This window comes from Mirounga leonina, unplaced genomic scaffold (assembly GCF_011800145.1).
Source record: "Mirounga leonina isolate KUSES-001 unplaced genomic scaffold, KU_Mleo_1.0 Mir_125, whole genome shotgun sequence".
Classification (NCBI taxonomy): Eukaryota; Metazoa; Chordata; class Mammalia; order Carnivora; family Phocidae; genus Mirounga; species Mirounga leonina.
This window is the reverse complement of record NW_023270305.1, coordinates 28,181,912-28,207,010: the sequence shown is the minus strand read 5'-3', so window position 1 is coordinate 28,207,010 and position 25,099 is coordinate 28,181,912. Positions and strand designations below refer to the sequence as shown.

Here is a 25,099-nt window from a genome sequence, read left to right as displayed (position 1 = left end):
GCTTTATAGAAGTATAAGTGAAATATAATAAATTACTTGTATCAAAATTATAAAATTTGCTAAGTCTTGACGTGTATATACACTCATAATACATCACCCCAAAAGTTTTCTTGCCCCTTTGTCCTTTTAGAAAAACATGCTGCATTTGTCTTGCTTCCTGATGTATCCAGGCATATATCCTTTCTTTTTCTTTCTCTTTCCTTTTTTTTTTTTTTAATTTGAGTGTAGTTGACACACGTTACATTAGTTTTGGGTGTGCAACATACTGATTCAGTTTCTCTACATGTTATGCTGTGTTCCCCACGAGTGTAGCTACCATCTGTCACCAAAGCAACCATAAGTTGGTTCTCTGTATTTATAGCTCTGATACTGCTTTTTGTTTGTTTGTTCATTTATTTTGGTTTTTAAATTCCACATATGAGTGAAATTATATGGTATTTGTCTTTCTCAATCTGATTTATTTCACTTCACGCAGAACCCTCTAGGTCCATCCATGTTGTTGCAAATGACATGATCTGATCCTTTTTTATGCCTGCATAATGTTCCATTACATATATACATATATATAAATATATATCCCTCTCAAATTAGTGTTTTTGTTTTCTTTGGATAAATATCCAGTAGTGGGATTACTGGACCATATGTTCTTTCTATTTTTAATCTTTTGAGGAACCTCCATACTGTTTTCCCCGGTGGCTCTACCAATTTGCATTCCCACCAGCAGTGCATGAGGGTCCCTTTTCTCCACATCCTCACCAACACTTACATTTCCTCTCTTTTTGATACTAGCCAATCTGACAGGTATGAAGTGATAGGTCATTGTAGTTTTGATTTACATTTCCCTGATGATGAGTGATGTTGAACATCTTTTCATGTGTCTGTTGCCCACCTGTAAGTTTTCTTTGGAAAAATGACTACTCAGGTCTTTTACCCATTTTTTAATCCAGTCGTTTGGTTTTTCTGGTGTTGAGTTGTAGAAGTTCTTTATTTATTTTGGATATTAACCCCTTATTGGATATATCATTTGCAAATACCTTCTCCCACTAGGTTGCCTTTTTGTTTTGTTATTGTTTCCTTTGCTGTGTAAAACTTTTTATTATGATGTAGTCCAGAAGTAGTTTATTTTTGCTTCATGTTTCCCTTGCCTTGGGAGACATATCTAGAAAAATGTTGCTATGACCAATGTCAGAGAAATTACTGCCTGTGTTCCATTCTAGGACTTTTAAGGTTTTAGGTATCACATTTGGGTCTTTAATCCATTTTGAGTCTGTTTTTGTTTATGGTGTTGGAAAGTGGTCCAGTTTCATTCTTGTACATGTAACTGTCTAATAACACCTTAATTTCTTACATATTTTGAAAATTATAAAAATGCATGACCATATGATTTTATAAAAGCAATGGAAAGATGTAGATATATTTGTATATATGCATGTGTGTATAGTTATATGAATGTAAGTGAATGCCCTCTTTCATTGCTAACTATTGTAGTTTGCATTTTCCAGAACTTTACGGTGCATGAACACATAAAGATGTATAGAATTGAAGTTTCTGTATAAATAAGACTTACTTTCTGCTTTTGCTACCTAACCCATCTTACAGACCTTTCCTTGTTATTACATAGAGGTCTAACTCACTTTAATAACAGCATAGTCTTCTAGCCTACCTTTTAGGAAGGGCATCTGTCATGTGAAAACTGTTACAAACCACGCTGCAGTAAACATTCTTGTACATTTGACATTATTTCTCTAAGAAAGATACACAAAAGTAGAATTGCTGCTGAAGTTTGTGCACTTAAAATACTGCCCATCTGCCCTCCAAAAATTTACCATTTTACACTCACATAATAGTGAATAAAAGTATGTGTTTCTTGTATACACTTGGCTAACATTAGCTATCCTAAATATTTTCAACCATCTGATGCGTTTTTTCTAATCACAGGTGAATTTGGACTTTTAACAATACATTCAGTGGCTGTATGTCTTTTTTTAATTGACTTTGATGGACTTTGTTCATTTTTCTACTGGATTGTTACATACTTTTTTTTTTTTTTAAGATTTTATTTATTTATTTGAGACAGAGAGAGAGAGGACAAGCAGGGAGGAGGATCAGAGGGAGAGGGAGAAGAGAGAGGGAGAAACAGGGCTCCATCCCAGGACCCCGGGATCATGACCTGAGCTGAAGGCAGACGCTTAACCGACTGAGCCACCCAGGCATCCCCATATGTTCCTTATGTAGTTGGATTTCCTTTCTTATATAATTTATGTTTTCCCTAGATAGTTCCAAGAAATTGTTAAAATAATTTTCATTATCTTCTTTTGCTATATTTGTGTGGTACATACTTATCAGTTATTTCTCTATAAACACTTGAAGAATCTAGAAATAATGTTTTCATTATGTTCAAGTGCATCAGATGTGCTCTTGTTTCACTTCTCTTGGCCACATGAGTCCCAGAGCTGCCTTTCTGCCTCCAGGCTGGCATCCAAGCAAGCTGTCTTCCCCTTACTCCTCTCCAGTGGTGTGTCCCTGCTGATTTCTAGTTCCCATGGCCTCGTTTCCTTTTAACATCCCCATTTTGGTGCCACACAGTCTCAAAGAGATTTTTCTTTTTCAAAGGTTTTATTTATGTATTTATTTGACAGAGAGAGAAAGAGCATGGGCAGGGGGAGAAGCACGCTCCCTGCTGAGCAAGGAGCCCGATGCAGGGCTCAGTCCCAGGACCCGGGGATCATGACCTGAGCCGAAGGCAGATGCTTCACCTACTGAACCACCTAGGCACCCCCAAAGACCTTTTTCTTTTTTTTCTTAAAGCACATATGAGGGATTAATTTTTTGAGATCTTTTGCATGTTTAAAAGCATCTTCTACCCTCACACTTGGGTGATAATTTGGCTGGGCCCAATGTTCTAGAGGGAAGTCCTGTTCTCCCAGAATTTTTTTTGGTGTTCCTGCTTTCAGCTCCACTTTCACTTCCATTCTGAGATGTATCTGAATGTCTAAACTTTTCCACACATCAGTCTTCTCCACCTGCTGTTTCAGGTGTTAGAATTTCTTTCCTGTCCTTTTGGTGAGGTTTTGGAGGGAGTAGATGATAAAGCACATGTTTAAGCCACTGTCTTTAACCAAAAGCCTCCTTGTATGGGACTTACTTTTGTGTGTTGTGATAGCATAAGGATGTATTTCCCAAATGCACTGCCAGTTGCCCCTAAATCATTTATTAACTTCAGCCTTTCCCCATTGGTGAGAAATATCTTTATTGCATACTAATTTTTAATATACAAGATCAGTTTCTAAAATGTCTGTACCTTTGTTTTGGTTAGTAGGTTTCTTCTTGATCATTCCATATTGTATATTTACCATAGCTTTGTTGTAAGTTTTGATATCTGGTTTAGGAAGTCTGATTGTTCTTTTTTAAAACACTTCTTCGGAATTGAATATTATGATTCTTTTTAATCTTTAGTTTGGTAGTGGGAAAATGGTATAAGTCATTTCTAATTACTTTTTTTGATAGCTAGTGAAGATGAACTTTATTTTGTCTATTTTTTTGTGAAATAACTACTCTTGCCCTAGATATTTGGTGCATTTCTTAACAATTTGTGAAAATACTTTTTTATGGTGAGGAATTAACTCTTGTGTCCTTTAACTTTTTAACATAAGAGTGTACAGTTAGTCGAAGTACATGTGAATAGAAAAACAAAGGTTTTAGGTTAAGAGCTTGTTAACCTTCCCATGTCAGCTGTGTTTTGTGGCAGCTATTATTGCAATTTATATTCACATTTCCTATTCGTTCAAGAGAAAATGGCAACCAGGTGTATTTTAATGGAAGGAATACAATTATGAGCATTTGATGCCATTGATTTTTTGGTCCTCTCTCAAAATTAAGAGAAATAAGATCTTAAATACTGATAAAACTGTAGGGGCTGGTTATTTCAGTGGTTAGGAGTATGAGCTGCCAGTTCTATCTGTGGTTAAGAAGCTACAAAAGCATCCATCAGGTAAAGTGGTCTTCATTGTTGTTGGCTATTTATTTCAGAATACCTGAAGGGGGGTGAGGATGCCTCAAGGGAAAAGGAAGCTACTGAAGAAGACAGATGCCTTTCTTTGAAAAGCTGTAGTACCTAATTAGTAATATTCTGGACTTAATTGGCTGTGGTATGTTTTTTTGTTTGTTTGTTTGCTTAACATGAAAGGTTAATCCAGCGTGTATGGGGCCAAGTATATGCTCCCAGCAGGAACTGAGAACTCCGTCTCTTCCGGCCATCAATCATCAGACCTCAAAGAACATGGGAGAGAAACCCAGAGAGACAACTCCTGTTGTTCCTCCTATGGCAGATGCTGTCACTGCCGCTTTGGTGTCCCCGGCCATCAACCAGAGTGTATCTCCTCTTCCTTTGGCAGCCCAGCCAGGGACAGACTCCATGTTTACAGTGGTCAGAAAAGATGACAGGTAAGGCAAAAGTTGTCCTAGAGACGACAGTGACATGAATGGCATCGTCAGCTCCTTTACATGTTCTGCAGTGTCGAGAACAGTATGTAAAAGATGAAGGATTCTTCTTTTTAAAATAATTTTTAGATGGGCGTGTTGTTGAAAAACCAAGTTACCAAAATAGCCCCAAATCTTTCAGACTTATCTCTCTATTTTTCTTTTAGGGGATTTATTTCATTTCATACTTCTCCCTTGAATTAAAAATTTTCAGTATACTGAAATGCAACACTTTTTTTGTAACTGGAAAATATACAGCTATTGAATTGAAATTGCCTTTCTTGCTGGCTTTGACTGAACACATGGAGTGATTATTACCATCCGGACAGTTTCTTGACATGTGTTCTCATAATCCTCTGTCTTCATCAGGAGCAATTTGGGATTCAATATCCATTACACAATATGCCAAGATCGTATCTGTATGCTGCTGTGGAGGTTTTTTTCCCCAAATTTTGAGGGGTTTTCCTAGATTTCAGAAATGAACGTGAATGCTACAGTCACTTGCTTTGTTTAAATTTTTATCTTCGGTGACTTTGGCACGCTCTCTTTACATAGAGCAATTTTATTGATCCGTTAGAAAAAATGAGAGCTCCAGTGTAACTTGCACCCTCCCCTTGGGCTAAACTCCTTAGCATAGATTATTGTTCATGAGTACTGGTTCTTCTCAATATCCAAGATTAACTGTTACCAATGATTTCTCCTGAAAATAAGATTGAAAATGCTTTTTCACTCAGGTTAGGATAATAATTCAGACCCGTGTCCTGTGTCGTCCTGTGTGTATGTAAAAAAAGAACTGTTGTGTCATTGGGGGCTATGACTTCATTCGTTCTTCACTGCAATTATAAAATGATAAAAACAAGAGAGCAGTGACAGGCCCAAAGAGATGCTGCTGAGTTTCCAACCGCCCCCAGAGATGGAGTCATGAGGGTGGAGGAGCCAGACACAGCTGTCCCTATAAAACTCTGAAACTCGTTAACCCAGTGAACATTTAGATCTCGGTCTGAAGCACCTCAGAGGGACCCTGACCCTGGCCCAGGCAAGGGACCAAATGGACCCCCTTGGTACTCTCACTAGCTGGGAAAGCTTACCATGGCAGAGAAGAGGTGCCTTTGTCTGGAATCTCAAAGAAAAACTCATGTTTTTAAGACAGTTGGGTGGGGATTTGTAAAATTAAGTGGTTGTACTTTTTACTTTACATCCTAACATGGTCGCTGCTGAGGGAATTCTAGTAATGTTAAGTTGACAGATGAGGTCCACTATCATGACTGGACTTAAAAAAACAACAACTATGATATAAATACCTTATGTGCCATTTTTAAAATTTCTTGATAACCCTTCAAGTCTGAAGAACCATGCTCTGTGGCTCTTGACTCATCAAACCAGAGGTGGCCCAAGCAGCTAAAACACACCAGTACTTCCCATAACATGACTGGCTAGCTGCACTGGGCACCCAGGCCTGGACCTGGGTGTGAGTCCTTGAGCCTATGTAATAAGTGGGGTCACCTGACTTAGAGGCCATTATCCTGCCCTACGGCACATAGGAATGATCATCATGATGTTAAAATACAGGCCTGCTGCGTCAAGCCAACATGTAGTAGCTGGCCTTTACCTCAAAAGGAAATGAAAGAGGGGCGCCTGGGTGGCTCAGTTGGTTAAGCGACTGCCTTCGGCTCAGGTCATGATCCTGGAGTCCCGGGATCGAGTCCCACATCGGGCTCCCTGCTCGGCGGGGGGTCTGCTTCTCCCTCTGACCCTCTTCCCTCTCGTGCTCTCTGTCTCTCATTCTCTCTCTCTCAAATAAATAAATAAATAAAATCTTTAAAAAAAAAAAAAAAAGGAAATGAAAGAAAAAATAAAACGTTGTATTTACTTACATACTTACACTATAGACCTAAGCACGTCCATCTGTATTTTAAGAATAGGCTTGTAATTGCTGACTGTTTTACTGTTCATTTTGGAGAGTTAGTGTGTCTCAAGGGATTTCTCTTTCAGATGTGTGACTAAGAGTACTCATGAATTCAAGCCACAGAGTGGAGCCGAGATAAAAGAAGGTGATGTTCAATTATAATTAATTTGTTTCTGACCTGCTTGCCCAGACTCCTGCAGGTCACTGAGAGATCTGTTTGGTGGCCATGGCTCGTGAAGACTTGGGTGAACGTGGGTGTTTGCTTTCCTATTCTTAGAATTTAGGGGTTAGATAAGCCCCAGACCATCTCAAGTAAAGGTAGAAATCCACTTCCCGGTCACATCTTAGTAATTAGAATCCTTTGGAAACTTGATTTTTGAAACCTTTTTTATTAAATTTCTCAGCAGCTTTATCAAAAACAAGAGTCATCTTTAATGCATTATGAGGTAGGAAAGGGAATTAAAAGTTGAACTAGGAGTATTGTAGTTCTCTTAGGTACTACTTTGTTAGAGGCATTTGTGTTGAAGGTAAGTTTTATGAACAAAATAAGATACATCGAATATGCATTCGCTCCCCCCGTGTGACTTTGGCACTCTCTCCAATGACAGTTTAGTGGGGAGCCAAGCTGCTTGAATCCACCAGCAACCCCTGCATTTAACCAATACTTCCTGCACGCTTGCTAGACGCCAGGCACCATTCTAGGCAGTTAGGGATGCAGTCAGGAACAGAAAGGACAAAACCCCCACCCGAGCAGAGAGGGAACGAAAGTGTTGGGGGGAAGGGGATTGAAGTTTCAGAGGTGACCAGGAAAGGTGCTCCCAAGGAAAGTGATATTTTGGATAAAGTCTCAAAGGCGGGAGGTGCCCATACAATTAGCTTGGACAACCTGTTTCAGGTGAAGGGAAGAGCAGGTGCAGAGCCCCGAGGGGACTATCCCTGATGGCTTCTAAGCACAGCAAAGAGGCCCAGGTGGCTAGAGTGAATTGGAGAAGGAGGAAGATGAGGTCTGAGTGAACAGGGCCCAGGTTTTGTGGGGCCTTGGATGCCATTATCTGTTTTCCAGCTGAGTAAGATGGAAAGCCAGTCTTAAGATGCATGGTGTGACTATTAACATGTGTTTTTTGGGATATAGTGGAGTGAAGGGTGCTATTTATGACCACCTGCTAATTTGATAATGATCTTAGACCAAGCCACTTAATCTCTTTGAACTTTGATTTCCTTTTCCGTAAGAGGATAATTCTACCTTAGCTACCTCGTGGGACTATTATAAAAATAAGAATGAAAGTGATGCAAGCACTGTAATAACAGAAGTCCTTAGTGATAATTATCAGCAATAACAAAATGTTCTAATTGTAATTTTCTTAATTTGTGTGCCTTTTAAATTATTCTGATTCCTCTACTGGTAATGCATTTTGCCCCATTTCTTTTATAGGGTCTGAAACACATAAGGTTGTTAACACAGGTTCTTTTCACACGACTCCAAACACGTCGCTGGGAATGGTTCAGGCGACCCCATCCAGGGTGCAGCCGTCACCCACTGTGCACACAAAGGAAGCCCTAGGTAAAGCCTTTGGTTTGAATGTGTAGCATCTGGCAACAAATTAATGAAAGTGCTTTTGCAATCATGTTTACAGTGACTCTTTTTATTCTTCTAAGGTTTCATCATGAATATGTTTCAGGCTCCTACACTTCCTGATATTTCTGACGACAAAGATGAATGGCCATCTCTAGATCAAAATGAAGATGCGTTTGAGGCCCAGTTTCAAAGTAATCATTTATTTAAACACTACTAAGTGCAGGAATTGTGGGTGGTTGCTATAGGAAATATCAAGGATTATACAAGAAGTTGCCCTTCCCTTGGTTAGCTTGTCCCAAAAAGGTAGTGAAATAAAAAATACAACAGTGTTGGAAAAGGTACTCAGTATATGTCATAGATTTGTTTCTTAAAAATAAGTGCTACAGAAGGACAAAGTCCTGGTGAGTAAGGGATGGCCAGGAAAACCTGAACACTTGAGGTGTGACTTGAGCCTTGCCCAGTTGAGGAATGGCATGGGTGGAGTGTTAGAGCCCACATTTGTTTACAGTCTTGGGTTTTATGCTGGAAGCCAGAGAAATCATGATAAAGATAAATAGGATCATTAGACTCAGGAGGCCTTGGAATATAAAGTTAACAGGTTAATTTTTTCTTATAGGAAATGGGAAACAAGGCCACAGAGAGCTTTTTTCAGTGAGGTGACAAGACCAGTGTTTTAGGAGAATGATGAACACTGCGCTTTGCATGTGGCAGGAACTCAAGACCTAGAGGCTTAAGTGTTAAACCCTATGACCATGGTTAGGTCATTTCGTCACACTACAAAGTGACTTATTTGTGTGCCTTTTAAATTACTCTGATTTCTCTACTGGTAATGCATTTTGCATTTGAAAAATGTATCCGTTCTTTTCTGTAAGCTGTTATTTCATTTTCTTATTTGTAGGTGAAGTTTAGCATCAAGTATAGTGTTTTTTCCTAATACACTAATAAAATGCTACTTTCTACTCCAATGCAGAAAATGCAAGGTCTTCTGGGGCTTGGGGAGTCAATAAGATCATCTCTTCTTTGTCATCTGCTTTTCCTGTGTTCGAAGATGGAAACAAAGAAAATTACGGGTAAAGACACATTGAGTTATTGCTTTATCCCGTGTCCACCTGAAGAAACAGCCAGCCAGTTTTTCCTCCAGTGTTGGAGGAAAAGAGATACAGTGGGTCAGGGGAGATATTTGTTCTCCCAGTGACACGAAATGCTGCAGAGCTTCCTCTGGGACTCAAGGTGGGGAGAAAATGTGGCCTGCTGACTAAATGGTCTGGGTCCCGGCACGAGCTCTGCTGCTGGGGAGGATTTTAACCACGTGACGGGAAGATTGTTGCTCAAGTTCTCCTCTAGACCTGCATTATTACACACAAGTTACAGGAAAGTGGACCTCCCATAGCAAAAGCATGTGTTGCCGGGAAAACAGTGTGGTTACAAATGATGAGAGAAATGAGGGATTCTATAAATTTGAAATTGCATTAGGTGTGAATGAGTTTACCAGTACAGGTATCTGTACAGGTCTGTTTATATTTGCAGGATTGCTACAGAAAAGGAAGTGACTTATATCGGGTCATGTTGCAGAGAGATGTTTTAAGCTGAAAGACATTACATTAGGGAGCCAGATGTGGGAGTAGAGTGGGTAGCCCCAGGAATTTTCAGTTTACAGTTTAAACCATGGAAAGAGAGGTGTCACTGTGAATTAAAGAGTATCATGGTGTAGAAGAGATTCATATTGAAGTAGAAAGGAAACAGTCTGATCAGCTCTCAGAGGGAAATTCCATAGCTAAACCTAGTCCTAGAGATAAGAAATAAAATGTATGTCATCCATGGTATTCTATTGGCCATGGCCCTACCTCTTTTTTTATTCCTAAAATTTATAACTCAGTGTAGTAGAGATTTTTTGTTTTTTCACCCTCTCTTAAGTCACTGTAAATTTATTTTTATATATATAGTCAAGGTAATTCCATTTGCACTCAGTTTTCCTACAACTACTGTAAAAGTAAGGAATGTTTATGTAAATGTTAATTAAATAGGATAAGTGAAGAATATTTCTAACAGTCTCACTTAAGTGGTAGTATTTCCTTTAGCATATTTTACAATTTATAATTTTACAAATCTTTCCTTAGATTACCACAGCCTAAAAATAAACCTGCAGGAGCCAGGACCTTTGGAGAACGCTCTATAAGCAGATTTCCTTCAAAACCCAATGTAAGTAAATCATTGCTTCATCCATGAAATGGGTCTTACAACTCGTTCCTCTTCATTTTACCAAGTGATATGCCAATCAAATGAGATAATATATATAAAACTGTGCTGAAAAATACGTTATATGGAGAGTGGGTTTTGGGGAACATTATTCTACAATTATTCAAGTACCTATTATGTATCACGCACTGTGATAGATGCAGAAGCTAAACAGTGATAGGATCCTGGCCCTCAAAGAGCCGTGGCGGGAGGAACGAGTGGGGGATATATTTTCCTAGACCCAAGAAGCGAGGCCTACAATGGAATGTTAGAAAACCCACCAAGTCTGAGTTAAAGTGGACTGGTCCATCGTCAGTATAACTCAGCAGTTGGCGGACTCACAACATCTCCGTCCTAGCAGCCGTTGTGTCCAGCCCATGAGTGTTACCATGTGGTGTGCTTTCTCTCCACTCACCCTGGCCTGGCCCTATGGCTGGGATGGTCAGAGAGTAGCTGCAGAGCTGAGCTAAAGCCTGGCGTATAGCTTTAGTTCCACGGTGGATTCTTCTGAATAAATTATCATTCAGCTCTCTAATCCTTCTGATGAACTTCTTGACCTTCTCAAAAACTTCCAAATAGGGCGCCTGGGTGGCTCATTCGTTAAGCGTCTGCCTTCGGCTCAGGTCATGATCCCAGGATCCTGGGATCGAGTCCCACATCGGGCTCCCTGCTCGGCAGGAAGCCTGCTTCTCCCTCTCCCACTCCCCCTGCTTGTGTTCCCTCTCTCGCTGTGTCTCTCTGTCAAATAAATAAATAAAATCTTTAAAAAAAAAAAAAACTTCCAAATAATGGACTGGATTTCAGATACAGTGCATCAGTTAATAGATGGATTTCACTCAACTATTCAACAAGAGACGTTTTGAACAAAAAAGCTATGATGAATTTTTTGCATCCTGTCCCTATGCACAAGCCAGTTGCTTTATCCTGCATCCACCCGAAGAAACAACCAGCCAGTTTTTCTTCCAGTGTTGGAAGAGATAGGGTGGATATGTAAAACCTGTGCTGCACTATATATAAAAACCATGGGTGGCATTTTATTGGCAACTGAAGGGTTTTGCCAAGCCTAATTCTGACTCAGCAGTTGCTGTCTTTGTGTACAGACTCTAAAACTTGACCACTGCATTTTTGGAGAAATAGCTAATTCTGGGGCTAAAGAAGGAAAATATAAGTGAGCCTAGAGCATCTTGTGGTGCCAGAAAGTAAGGAAGTGCTTTAAAAAAAAAAAAGATGGCATAACAAACGAACTCAGGAGCCAAAGCTGAATAAGCCCATGGCCAAACCTGGCACAATTCGAGCAAGAAAATAAGTAGAATAAGGTAGTATTGGATCATAACCCAAGAAATAAAATAAATATCCTTATCGATATAAACAAATGGGAGAGAGGACAAAATAAACCTTCCTTACAGAAGAATTGCAGGTAATAAATGTGGAAGGAATGACTGATAATAGAAAATCGCCATTGGAACACCACAGTAATCATTGTTCTAGGTAAGCTCCACAGGGAATACTAAAATTAGCAAGTGAAACTTTAAGCAGAAACAGGACATTTGTATAGCCTTGCAGTATCTCCCCAGATGATTGTGGTTATTTTAACATCTGTCCACAAATTCTTTGATAACCCTCCCTCCAGGAGGTAGATCTTAGTTTACCTTTGAGTGTAGGCTAGACCATGACCTGCCTCTGACAAATTAAGGTCAGGAAAGGGAAAAATAGTTCCTTACAGAGGAGAAACCTGGCAGACACCACCTTCACCAAGTGATTGCTTAACCTTACCAGTAATAAGTTGTTTTGATATTGTGTATCCCCTAATGGCGCTTTACCTGATATTCTTCCCTGAAATCTGTAACTCCGGTCTATACATGAGAAAAGACCAAATTTAAACCCAAATGGGAGAGACATTCCACACAGCTCCTGACCAGTATTCAAAAGTGTCCGTGTAAGAAGGACTGGGACAGACCAATCAACTGGCACAGGTCAGAGGAGACCCATCGAGATGTGACAACTAAATCACATGGCATCCTGGACTGGAGTCTGAAACAGAGAAGGGACATGAGCGGGGAAGGGATGAAATCCAAGTAGCATCTAGAGTTAGTAGGATTGTTTAGTTTTTATAAATGCACCAGGATTCTATAAGATGTTAACATCAGAGGGAGTTTGATGACATGCACATGGGAACTCTGTACAATCTTCGTAACTTGTCTATAAATCTAGACTTTTCAAATTAAAAAAAAAAAAAGTAAAAATTGGAAAATAAAATGCGACTCTTGGATACAGTGTGCCTGCCCTGGGGTATGTTAAAGATGAAGTGTCCCGCTTCTGGGGAGAGGAACAGAGAACCCAGGGGTGTTAGCCAGGGGTGACATCTATTTCCTCTTTGATTCCTCAGTTTTTTGAATCTTAAGCAGTGTCAATGAGTTAAATGACAAAACGGGGAGATTGTTGCTTTTTTTTCAGTTCAGCTTTTGTTGTAGGAAGTACCTCATGCCGAAGAGTTTTTGGATGACTCAGCCATCTGGGGTGTCCGCTGCAACAGAACCCTGGCACCCAGTCCAAAAAGCCCAGGACACTTCACGGCTGCCGCACAGCTCGCGTCCACACCTTTCCACAGACCACCCGTGGATGCAGGTCCTGCTCTGGAGGATAAAGGTGTGGGTCACACCACTCGAGTGTCTTGTCTTCTGCTAACTCAGTTCTTTCAGGATTACAGTTTTCTTGGAAATTCTAAATGGAAGTTGAAAGATCATCCAGAGGAAACTTAAAATCCATTCACTGTATTGTTACCTATATGATTCTTCTTTTGGCATACTGTTTTCTGAAAGTCTGTGCATTTTAGAAACTTAGAAACATAGAGGTAGAACAGGAGAAAAACCTATAGAAGCACTTAAAGGCAGATATGCCAAGTCCAACCCATTTGTACAGGATATAGGTTGATGTTATGTTTACTACAAACAAAATGGCCAAGACAGACAGGTTAAGTTGCTTGAATGCTAAATATATAAATTTTATTACTTTAGAGTTGTAGCCAAGTACTACACTCAGGAAAATCATATTTTCTTATTTTTTTTAACGACTGACTTCAAGAGAGTAATGGTAAAATGTGCAGATAGTTCTTATTTCCCCTAAACACAACACTCCTATATCAAAGATCTTTATCTGAATTAAACCTTAACATATGACATTGTCATTAAGCCCAAATAATTAATTATTCCCTATTAAGTACCAGCCTACAAAATATATTGACAGTAAAGGACCACTTTACCATTTTGATGAGTTTTTTACTAGCCAAACTCTGTCACTGCTGACACTTTTAATAAAAATAGTAATTGCTCCCCAAAGCAATGCAATGAAAGAACTGTCAAAGCATTTCACTCCCCCAGGTGGAAGCGTATTTTAATATGAAGTCTGAGCCCATAGACCTAAAAACTTTTAACTAAGGAGTAAAAAAAATTTTTTAGAGTACTAACCCAGTATATTACCCTTCTCTTCTGGATTTTTAAGGAGAGTTCAGTTGAAATTTGGACAATTGCCAGGTGCCATCACAAGCTTGCCACTTTAACAAAAAAATGTTAAAGTGTTTCCGTTTGGGAAAACGAGTTTATTCAGTTGGCGTCTTTCAGAGTCAATATCGGCTGTTTTTGGAGTATTTGCACTTTGGTTGGATAAATAGAAGCTAATGTTCTAGTTCTAAAAAGTATTAGCACCTGTTTGGTGATGCAATATCTGATAAAATTTAGTCCAGTGTAAGACTTGGGTATTTATAGTAGTGTGTGTGTGTGTGTGTGTATAATATATACTTCACATCTGCCTATCTAGTTTGTCTTTCTGTAGATAGTTTTTATTTGTTTGTTTTTACTTAAAGGGAGTGATGGTAAGTATTGCCAGGTATCTTCCAGATGTAAACACTCTAAATCAGTTGAATCAACTAAACACTAACTGACTAAATAAAGCAGTCAGACGGAAAGACACCCAACCCAAATCTCTGCCCTCTAGAAGCGTTGCAGTGTTTTACTCTCCATGTCCTTGTCCTCAGGTTCTCCTAAAGCAGGGTGTGCCCTCTGCCCGTACCAGAACCTCCATGGGCTGCTCAGACCTGCCACCCTTTGGACCTTTTTCTCTTGAAGGATTGGATGTGTAAAGTTGAAATGCCCACAAATATTAGTAGTAAAAAAAAAAAATTTTTAGTGATGTTTTTTCCTATTTTAAAAATATTATGGAACGTTTTACCATGGAACACCATTTTGAAATTATAATGAAAGTCAGCGTAAAAAGGAATTATGGACTTCATAACCACATGGAATCATATGCATGCATTATGTCTGTTTCTAACTTTCTACATATTTCAGAAAATGTGGTTGCAAAAGAGTGCACCCCTGTGACTCTGGATTCTTGTGAAGAAAACATGGCAGAACCCTCAAAAGACAGAAAGTTCAGGTATTGTGAGATTTTACTGACTTGCAGGTACAAGCCAGAAGCTCCTCTCTGTAGATACACATACAGTGATAAGCCTAAACATTGGATCCATCAGGGCAGTGAGAGAAGCAGCTGGGGTGGCAGAGAGTATCTGTGGGAGTAGTTCCTGTGACTGACTTCTACTCATTTTGAGAGCAGAACTGCACTTACTCTTACCAGCCAAAGACCCTGACCTAGTGTAAAGACTATTGTAGAACTGAGCAAACACATATTTGTTTCCATATACCCATTCTAATTGAGAAAAGCAATCACTTTCTTTTAAGAGGAGGACAATAGAATGTTTAAGCCTCTTAGGTGTTGGTACAAAATGCATATGTAGCATACATGTGTGCTTTGCAGAAGTAAAATTCCACCCTATTTGAATAGTCTGGTAAATGTAACAGACACTGAAAGTAGCTGTAATCTTTTGAGTATTTTATTATATTCCATTGTAATGCTGATACTTTTTATGTACCATATCCTGTAATTAATCCTCACAGTAGATTTAGTTGTAGGAACTATTCTTTTCCACCATTACAGATGAGGAAACCAGGTCTAGAGAGTTAAAGAAATGACCTAAAGTCATACAACTTCTAATTTGTAGCATTGTAATTTCAACCCATATTTCAGAAGCCTTGCTCTCACCACTATGTTGTACTGCCTCTTGTCATTAAAACCTCTTCTTAAATTAAGACCCCAGTAAATAAATTGGATGAAAGACATGAGCAGAATTTACAAAAGAAAAAAAATGAATAAACATGGAGAAAATAACTTAACTCCTTAATAATAAAATCAATGCAGATGAGCAGATCTTGCCTTTTAATTTAAAATTCTGCCCAATAGGCACAGTCTATTACTGCCCACAAGGAATCTTCGACATGCAACTAAACTTTTGACTCACAAGACTGGCATAAGCCACACTTGGCATAAGATTAACAGAGAAATATACAGGACAAAAATCATTGCCAAGGAAAGAACTATCCAAGACACTATCATCTTTGACCTGCATGAGACAAGTTATAAGGAAACACTTAGGACCAAGGTACAGAAGCTTCCCTAGTTTAGAAGCCTTATTTCCGTGGATGTCAGTGGTCCTTGCAACACTATAGATTTAGATTCCAGAGACCCCACAAGGAATAGGCCCATCACGAGAATCCTCGTACCTGAAGCCTGACACTGTGAATTCCCAGCATATATTTCTAATTCTCTCAGTCTAGAATACAGTTCCAGTCATGGCTTTTGTTTACCATAAGCAGTGGTGACAGTGATACTCAGTTAACTTTCAGTTTTCAGGGGATAGGAGCTAGAAAGTTAACCAAAACTCAAATTCTCATGAAGGGAAAAGCGTTTTATTTATAATGTATGTACCCACAGTAATTTGGGTACTCAAGTTGCTAGTAACAATTTATGTAGGTTTGAAAGCAATTTTTTCTGTGTGCATGGATACCCCTAATATCTGTTTTAATATCAAATATTGAAAATACTCCCATTTGACTACCACAGTTTCTCCCAATAATAGATTTTGGTGGCTATGCTTGTGGGATAAATTAAAATTGCCATGATCTGAAGAGGGAGGACCCTTTTGTGTCCTCCTCCTATATGAAATGGCTGAACAGAAAATTAATTAATTAAAATATTGGAAGTATTTTTAATATCTAAGAACCAGGGAATTATTCTATTCCAGCATACATCCACTGAATTAAATGGTAGGTAGTGATTAAAATCCATGATAGGGCCATGGCAGACACCACCTTCACCAAATGACCAAGGTTAATTTCACAAGTGACAGCTTATGGTAGTCATGCATTGAGAAGGGCACTTGACCTCTGGAACATTCTTCACAGTGTAATCATAAGGAAAATATCAAAGGAACCCAAACTGAAGGACACTCTATAAAATACTTGGCTGGTAGTCCCCAAAACTGACAAGGTCTTGGGGAGGTAGGAAACACGAAGAGACCATCACAGATGAGAAGGGGGTAAGGAGACATGACAGTTGAATACAACATGGTATCCACGATTAGATCTGGGAGCAAATAAAGGGCCCTTTGGGAAAACTGGTGAAATCCAAACGAAGTTTGGAGGTCAGGATAGCAAATGTTGACGTATTGGTTTTGACAGGAGCCACTGTCCCATGACATGGTAACGTTCGAGGAAGTTGGGTGAGGAGTGTGTGGGAATTTGCTATGATCTTTGTAACATTTCTTTGAATTATTCCAAACCTAGTTTCTTTTCAAAAAAACTTCCTACTAGGAAAAATGCCTATCAAGAAGGAAGAATGCAGCCTGAAGTTGCATATACAGATTTATTTTTGTAACGATGCATACTTATACATGAGTTTGTGTATATGTGGGCGTAAAGGTGGAGGAGAGTTTATGTGTGTGGAGATACCTACACAGTCAGGTCTTACTATTTGCCCTCGTCCTTTTGTATAAAGTCACTGCAGTCTCTGAATTACCCAACACTGAACCATTGTTCCTAGTTAGGTTCCCATGAGTTCACAACATTTTGTTTAAAGACACCTTATTTAATAAATAATTGTTGATTCATTGGTATTGAACTCAGGGCCAACAGCACTATAACTTATACCTGAACACGGCTTATCTAACATATATTTTCCCCTGTAAGACACATCACAGCCTTCTTGCACTTAGAAACACTAGACAACACTTTAGCACTGCACTTGGGGGAACATTTTAAACAGTGAAATCACAAAAACACACAGAAAAACATGTTACTAAATGTACTGCGAAAGGACACTGGTTTACAGTGTGAGAGCTGACATGACAACGCAGAGCATTGCCTTATTCCACTTCTGGGAATGTGTATGTTGGGTGACTAAATGTTTTCACCATTCTGCACGTCTGCAAAAGTACCATGAAAATTGATTCGGGGCTTATGAATGAGTTTAGCACGTAGAATTCACAAATATGGGATCCGTGAATAATACAGATCAACCATATGTGTGTGTACAGAAAGATACTGGTGTTAGGTTTTGGATTATGACATTCTCTGTTTGTTTCAGTGCTATAAAAGAAGCCATATTCAGTCTTGATCCCCAGCTTGATGACATCTTGGGGAAATAAGCCCACCCCTCCCCATGTTTCCCACTAAAGAATATCCATCGCGTTCCCTCACCTATTTGTTGACTCTATTTCCATGTCTTTGATTTTATTTCTATGCATACTGTACTGGCTGTGTATTTGCATATATTTGTTTGTCTGAAGAAAATGCTGTAATCAACTCTTTGTAAAGGAGTTTTGAAATGTCTTTCGTAGAATGAAAAGGGAATTGTATTGTGGTACTTTTATGTGATCAAATCCAATAGACTTGTAATCATGTGTTTTGTTTCCTCTTGTCTATTCCTTTAACACATCCAGTCCAATTCAAGAGAAAACCCCAGAGCTGGCGTTCCCAGCAGACGTATCTTCGGCATCCTTGCTCCGTGGGAGCCAACCTGCTGCAGGTGGTGTGCTGACCAGTGAAGTAGCGCAGAGCCTCAAGGCTTGTAAACTCACAGACACTAACTTCACCATTGCGGAAGATCCACCAGACGCCAGTGCTGGGCGCCGAGCAGAATGGATGCAGACTAGTTCACTTGAGAATGTCGATGCTTCAAGTATGAACAGATGTTCAGTCTTAATTGTGTCCCCGAATAAGGACAATAGCCTGGTAAAAGCTGTTCCATGAAAGCTCAAAGAGCAGGGACTTGAATGTCTTTGAGTAGAACACAAATTCAGACAAAACTTGCAAACTGGATCACAGTGGGGTATAACAGTAGCACACTTGAAGGGCAAATTAATTCGTTTTAATTTTAGAAGGTATCAAAATCACTACTGTTGCAGGAGGGAGTTAGAACTGGAGAGCCTCCTATGGCAGGCATTGAATTTAAGACTGGTATCCCCATTTTACAGCCAAATAAACAGGCTCAGAGCTTACCTCCTTTCCCCTGGTTACACAAAAACAGTCTTGGATAGTGTTGCATTGTGGTTAAGAATACAGACTGTGAAGACTGACTAGGTTCTAATCCTAGCTCCACTTTCAGGCAGTCACATGATCTTGGTTGGCCAAGATCATTTCAGTTCTCTGTGGCTCTCTTTCCTTCTGTATAAAGTGGGGGTGATGGTCCTACTGCAGAGTCTTCTTATAAGGACCAAGTGAAGTACTAAACAAAGTACTCAGAACAGGGTCCTACATACACTTAGCACTAAGTAAATGTTAATCATGCTGGATTAGTCTTTGATAACTACCACTAAAAGAATTATTATAGCATGCTAAATTGAACAGAAACTTTATTCTTCCCTTTAGAAATGATATCTTTTTTGTGAACCCAAAATACATCTCATGCATGCAAACTGCTCATAGATAATATAAGTATTGAAAGTCATTGTATTTTGTGGGAAATGTTAGAAGTAACTGATATCCAGGTCAGCCTTTAAGACATAATTATGTTAAAGGCAGAATCTAGCAGTTTCAGGCAAGTGGAACAGGTGCTTTTGGTGTTCATTTCCTTTGTCACAACTAAATATTGATCTAAATTTGTTGATCTAAAATAACAATGAGCTGTGCAGAACTAGCCATTTTGATTTTTCCAAATGGTTATTATTTGAATCATTGCTCTATTTCTTTTAAAGATAAGGTTTTTGATAGCTTATTTAATGAATGTCTCCACTTGTTTTATCTGTAGTTTCTTTGGGAAAATTCTTGGGTACTGAATTCATTTCCTTTATTTGTTCCCATTCCTTTTAAGACTTGACTGTTGAGAATCCATGGGATGAAACGTTGATTCTCACACTTTTATCTGGGCTTTCTAAACCAGTGAGATCCTATCCAAATACTTATGAATGGCAGTGTAAACTTCCAGCCATCAAGCCCAAGACTGAATTTCAACTGGGTAAGGACTATATGGGTAATAAAACTTTAAATTCTTCTATATGGGAAGTCAATGGTAACTCGTGTGATTCTCCTTCCGGTACCACCCCTGTGCCCCACCCCCACCTCAAGTAAAGAGTCATAGATTATCTATAGTACTAAGCTGAGAAACATTTTGTTAAGCCATGACTGTCAGATTTTGATTGCTGTTGAGACTGTCACTTATAGAGAGTAATTTGGCAATACCTGTCAAAGTAAAAAATGCATATACTTTTAGACATCCACTTCTAAGAATTTCCTGCAGATATGCTTGCATCCATTCAAAATGACATATGTGCATGTAAAAACAGTAGATTGGAAACAACATAGGTGGCTATGGGGACTGCTTAAATAAATTATGGGACATCTCTATAGAAAATATAGCTTGCTCTGTACTGATAGGTAACGATGTCCAAAACATGCCGTTAAGGGCAGACTAATATTATATGCTGCCTTTTCTCAAAAAGGGGGAAGATAACATATGTTCATATTCATGCTATTTCTAGAGAACCCTTGAAGCATGCTCAAAACTAATAAAAATGGTTAACAGGGTGGATGTGAATAACAGTGGGGGCAAGACTTCTCACAAGATGCTTTACACACACACATGCACACGCACACACACACAGAGCTTCCCCTATTGACATCTTGCTTTAGTGTGGTACATTTGTTGAAATTGATGAGCCAATATTAATACATTATTATTGACTAAAGTCCATAGTTTACATTCAGGTTCGTTCTTCGTGTTGTACGGTCTGTGGGGTTTGACAAATGTATAATGACCTGTATCCATCATTACAGTATCATAAAGAATAGTTTCACTGCCCCCAAAATCCCCCGTGTTCCATCTATTCATCACGTCTACCCTCTACCTAAAACCCTGACAAGCACTAATCTTTTTACTACTGTCTCCATAGTTTTGCCTTTTCCAGAATGTCATATAGTTGTAACCATACCGCATGCAAGCTTTTTCAGATTGGCTTCTTTCACTTAGCAATTTGCATTTAAGATTCCTCCATGTCTTTTCATGACTTGAAAGCTCTGTCTTTATAATCGCTGAGTAATAGTCCATTGTGCAAATGTGCCACGGTTTATTTATCTGTTCACCTATTGAAGGACATCTTGGTCGCTTCCAAGTTTTGGCAGTTATGAATAAATCTGCTGTAAAATTCCTATGCCGTTGTTGTGTGGACAGAAGTTTTCAGTTCATTTGGATAAATACCAAGGCCTTGTGATTGCTGGAACATGTGAGCGTATGTTTACTTCTGTAAGAAATCACCAAACTACCTTCAAACAGAGTTCGTACCATTTTGTATTCCCACCAGCAATGATGACAGCTCTGTTACTCCATAGCCTCACCATCATTTGGCGTTGTCAGTAGTTTGGGTTTTGGCCACTCTAATAGATGTGTAATGGTATTTCATTATGGTTTTTCATTTGTAATTCCCTAATTACATATGTACATTTTTTCATATGTTTATTTGCCATCTGTATATCTTTTAGGGTGAGGTATATATTCCAGATCTTTTGCCCATTTTTTTAAAAATCACGTTGATCGTTTTCTTAGTTCTTTCTTTCTGAGTTTCCCCCCCCATTTTCTTAATTGAGTTTCAAGAGTTTGTTATGTATGTTGGATAACTTTTATCACTTAAGTGTTTCACAAAGATATTCACTCAATCTTTGGCTTGTCTTTTCATTCTGTCAACTGTGTCTTTTGCAGAGAAGTTTTTAAATTTTGTCCAGTTTATCAATTTATTTCTTTCATGGATCATGCTTTTGGTGTTGTATCTAAGAGGTTATCGGCACCCAAGGTCACCTAGCTATTCTCCTGTTACCTTCTAGGGATATTATAGTTTTATGTTTTACATTGATGTGTATGATCCATTCTGAGTTAACTTTTATGAAAGGTGTAAGTTCGGTGTTTAGATTCATTTTTGCATATTGATGTCCAGTTCCATCAGCATTTATTGAAAAGTCTATCCTTTCTTAATTGAATTGTCTTTGCTCCTTTGTCAATGATCATTTAACAGTATATTTGCTTGGCTCCATTTCTGGGCTCTCTCTTCCGTTCCATTGACCTATTTATCTATATCACACGGTTCTGATTATAGTAGCTTTTATAGTAAGTCTTGATGTTGTGTAATGCCAGTCCTCCAACTTGTTCTTCAATATTGTGTTGTCTGTCTGGGCCTTTTGCCTTTCCACCTAAACTTTAAAATTGATTTGTCAATAGCCACAAAATAACTTGCAGGGATTTTGATTAGAATTTCTTTGAATCTATAGATCAAGTTGGGAAAAAATGACATCTTGACAGTATCATGTCATCCTATCCATGTACATGGCATATCTCTATTTAGATCTTCTTTGATTTTTTTAAATCAAAGTTTTATAGAGTTCCTTATATAGATCTTCTGCATATCTTGTTAGATTTATGCCTAAGTTATTTCATTATGGAGGATGCTAATGTAAGTGGTATTGTGTTTTTTTAATTTCAAATTCCACTTACAAATTTCTGGTACATAGGAAAGCAGTTGACTTATATATTGACCTTGTATATCCTGCAACCTTGCTATAATCATGTATTAGTTACAGGAGGGTTTTTTGTTGTTGATTTTTTGGCATTTTCTGACTAGACAATGCTGTCATCTATGTACAAGGACTATTTCATTTCTTCCTTCCCAAGCTGTATACATTTTATTTCATTTTCTTGTTTTATCACATTAGCTAGGACTTCTAGTACAATGTTGAGTAGGAGTGGTGACAGGAGAAATTCTTGCCTTGTTCCTGATCTTAGTGAGAAAGCATTTATCTAGTTTCTCACCATTAAGTATGTTAGCTGTAGGTTTTTTGTAGATGTCTTTTGTCAAGTTGAGAAAGTTGCCCTCTATTCCTAGTTTGCAGAAAGTTGCTATTATGAATGGGTGTTGGATTTTATTAAATACTTTTTCTAGTTTTATGATAAGATCATGTGATTTTTCTTTTTACTCTGTTCATGTGATAGATTCATTAATTGATTTTTGAATGTTGAACCAGCCTTGCATACCTGGGTTAAATCCCACTTGGTCATGGTAAATAATTCTTTTTATACTTGTTCTGGATTTGATTTGCTAATATTTTGTTGAGGATTTTTACATCTATGTTAATAAGAGATACTGCTCTATAGTTTTCTTATAGTGTATCTCTCTGGTTTTGATATTCAGCTAATGCCGGCCTCATAGAAGGGATTAGGAAGTATTCATTCTGCTTCTTTCCTCTGAAAGAGTTTGTGGAGAATTGGTATAATTTCTTCCTTAAATATTTGGTAGAATTCACCAGTGGAAATCATCTGGTCCTGGTGCTTTCTGTTTAGGAAAGCTATTAATTATTGATTCAATTTCTTATCTCATACTCCTGTGTGAGTTTTGGTAGAGTATGTCTTTCAAGGAATTGGTCCATTTCATCCAAGTTGTCAAATTGGTGGGCACAGAGTTGTTCATAGTATTCCCTTATTATCCCTTTAATTCATGGGATCTATACTGATGTTCTCTCTTTAATTTCTGATATTAGTATTTTGTGTCCTTTCCCTTTTTTTCTTAGGTAGCCTGGTAGGGGCTTATGGGTTTTTATTGACCTTTTCAAAGATTCAGCTTTTTGTTTCATTGATGTTCTATTTTCAATTTCATTGATATCTGCTCTATTATTATTTTTGTATCTAAATTACACAATTTTTTTCTTTTTTTGTCTTAATTAGGCAGGCTATTTTTTCTTGTTTTTTTTTTGTTTGTTTGTTTTGCCTGCTCTGATTACTTTTTTCTTCTGCTTTGGATTTAATTTTTCCTTTTTTTTTCTAGTTTTCTAAGGTGGAAACTAAAATTCTTGATTTTAGGTCTTCTTTTCTAACATATGCATTTAATCCTATAAATTTCCCTCTAAGCACTGCTTTTGCTGTACCCCACAATTTTGATAAATTGTGTTTTCATTTTTAGTTCAAAATATTTTTAAATTTCTTTTAAGATTTCTTCTTTGATTAATGTGTTATTTTAATATGTGTTGTTTAATTTCCAAGTGTTTGGGGGCTTTCCAGCTATCTCTCTGTTATTGATTACTAGTTTAATTCCATTGTGGTTGGAGTACATACTTTGTATGATTTCTTTGGTTGGTTGGTTGGTTTTTTAATTTGATAAAAGTGTGTTTTTTTGTTTTGTTTTGTTTTGTTTTTTTTATGGCCCAGAATGGTCTGTCTTGGTGAATGTTCTATGTGAGCTTGAAAAGAATGTATTGTCTGCTGTTGTTAGATGAAGTATTCCATAAATGTTAATTAGATCCAGTTGATTCGTGCTGTTGTTCAAGTCAATCATGTCCTTACTGATTTTTTGCCTGTTGGGTCTGTCAATTACTGATAGAGAGGCGTAGCAATCTCCAACTAGAATGGTGAATTCATCTGTTCTCCTTGCAGTTCTATCAATTTTTGCCTCACTATTTTGATGCTCTGTTGTTAGGCACATATGCGTTACGGATTGTTATGTCTTTTTGGAAAATTGATCTTTTATCGTTACCTAATGCCCGTTTTTATGCCTGATAATTTTCATTGCTCTGACATCTGCTCTCTCTGAAATTAGTATAGCTACTCCAGCTTTCTGTTTATTAATGTTAGCATGCATGGTGTATCTGTCTCCATCCCTTTACTTTTAATTTATGTCTTTATATTTAAGGTGTTTTTCTCAAAGACAACGTATAGCTGGGTCTTGTATTTTATCTACTGCGATTGTTTCTGTTTTCTTTTTTTTTTTTTTTAAGTTTTTTTTTTTAAGATTTGATTTATTTATTTGAGAGAGTGCACACAAGCGAGCCAGGGAAGACACAGAGGGAGGGGAAGCAGACTCCCTGCTGAGCAGGGATCCCAATGTGCGGCTTGATCCCAGGACCCTGGGATCATGCCTGAGCCGAAGGCAGACGCTCAACCGACTGAGCCACCCAGGCACCCCTTCATTGGTATATTAAGTCTACTGATATCTAGAAAGATTACTGATAGAGCTGGATTAATATCTACTATATTTGTTACTGTTTTCTATTCATTGCCTTTGTTCTTTGTTTCCTTTTTTGTCTTCTCTGTCTTCTCTGGTGTTAATTGGGTATTTCTGTGATTTCATTTTCTCTATTAGCATATCGGTTATACTTCATTTTTTACTGTTTTTAGTAGTTGCCCTAGAGTTTGCAGTATACATTTAGAAGTAATCCAACCAAGTCCACCTTCAAAGAACACTATAACACTTCACAGGTAATGCCAGGTACCTTATAAGAGAATGTTACTAATTAATTCTTCCCTCCTATCCCTTATAACAGCACTGTCACGTATTTCACTTATCCTAAACTGTACTTACTGAATACATTGTAGCAATTATTATTTGAATAGTTATCTGTTAGGTCATCTAAGAATAAGAAAAATAAAAGATTTTATTTTATCTTCATTTATTCCTTTTTCCTGCAATCTTCTGATCTGAGTTTCTGGACTATCTCCTCATCCTTCTCTGCAGAACTTCTTTTAACGTTTCTTGCAAGTCAGGC

The 25,099-nt window shown here is 38.1% G+C and overlaps 1 protein-coding gene and 1 non-coding gene across 2 annotated transcripts in view; both read left to right on the top strand.

The window, feature by feature from the left end:
* The window catches only part of BUB1 (BUB1 mitotic checkpoint serine/threonine kinase), a 45,601-nt gene that overhangs the window by 13,948 nt on the left and 6,554 nt on the right, over window positions 1–25,099 (top strand). The window contains exons 10-20 of the mRNA XM_035001035.1: window positions 4,187–4,443; window positions 6,472–6,530; window positions 7,818–7,946; window positions 8,042–8,152; window positions 8,932–9,031; window positions 10,079–10,160; window positions 11,401–11,403; window positions 12,668–12,842; window positions 14,540–14,627; window positions 18,025–18,263; window positions 19,395–19,538. Coding sequence (XP_034856926.1) covers window positions 4,187–4,443; window positions 6,472–6,530; window positions 7,818–7,946; window positions 8,042–8,152; window positions 8,932–9,031; window positions 10,079–10,160; window positions 11,401–11,403; window positions 12,668–12,842; window positions 14,540–14,627; window positions 18,025–18,263; window positions 19,395–19,538 — 1,387 coding nt within the window. The remainder of the gene's footprint in view (window positions 1–4,186; window positions 4,444–6,471; window positions 6,531–7,817; window positions 7,947–8,041; window positions 8,153–8,931; window positions 9,032–10,078; window positions 10,161–11,400; window positions 11,404–12,667; window positions 12,843–14,539; window positions 14,628–18,024; window positions 18,264–19,394; window positions 19,539–25,099) is intronic.
* Window positions 16,128–16,267, top strand: LOC118008343. Its single transcript, XR_004678660.1, has one exon. It is a non-coding gene; the product is annotated as a small nucleolar RNA SNORA29 (small nucleolar RNA).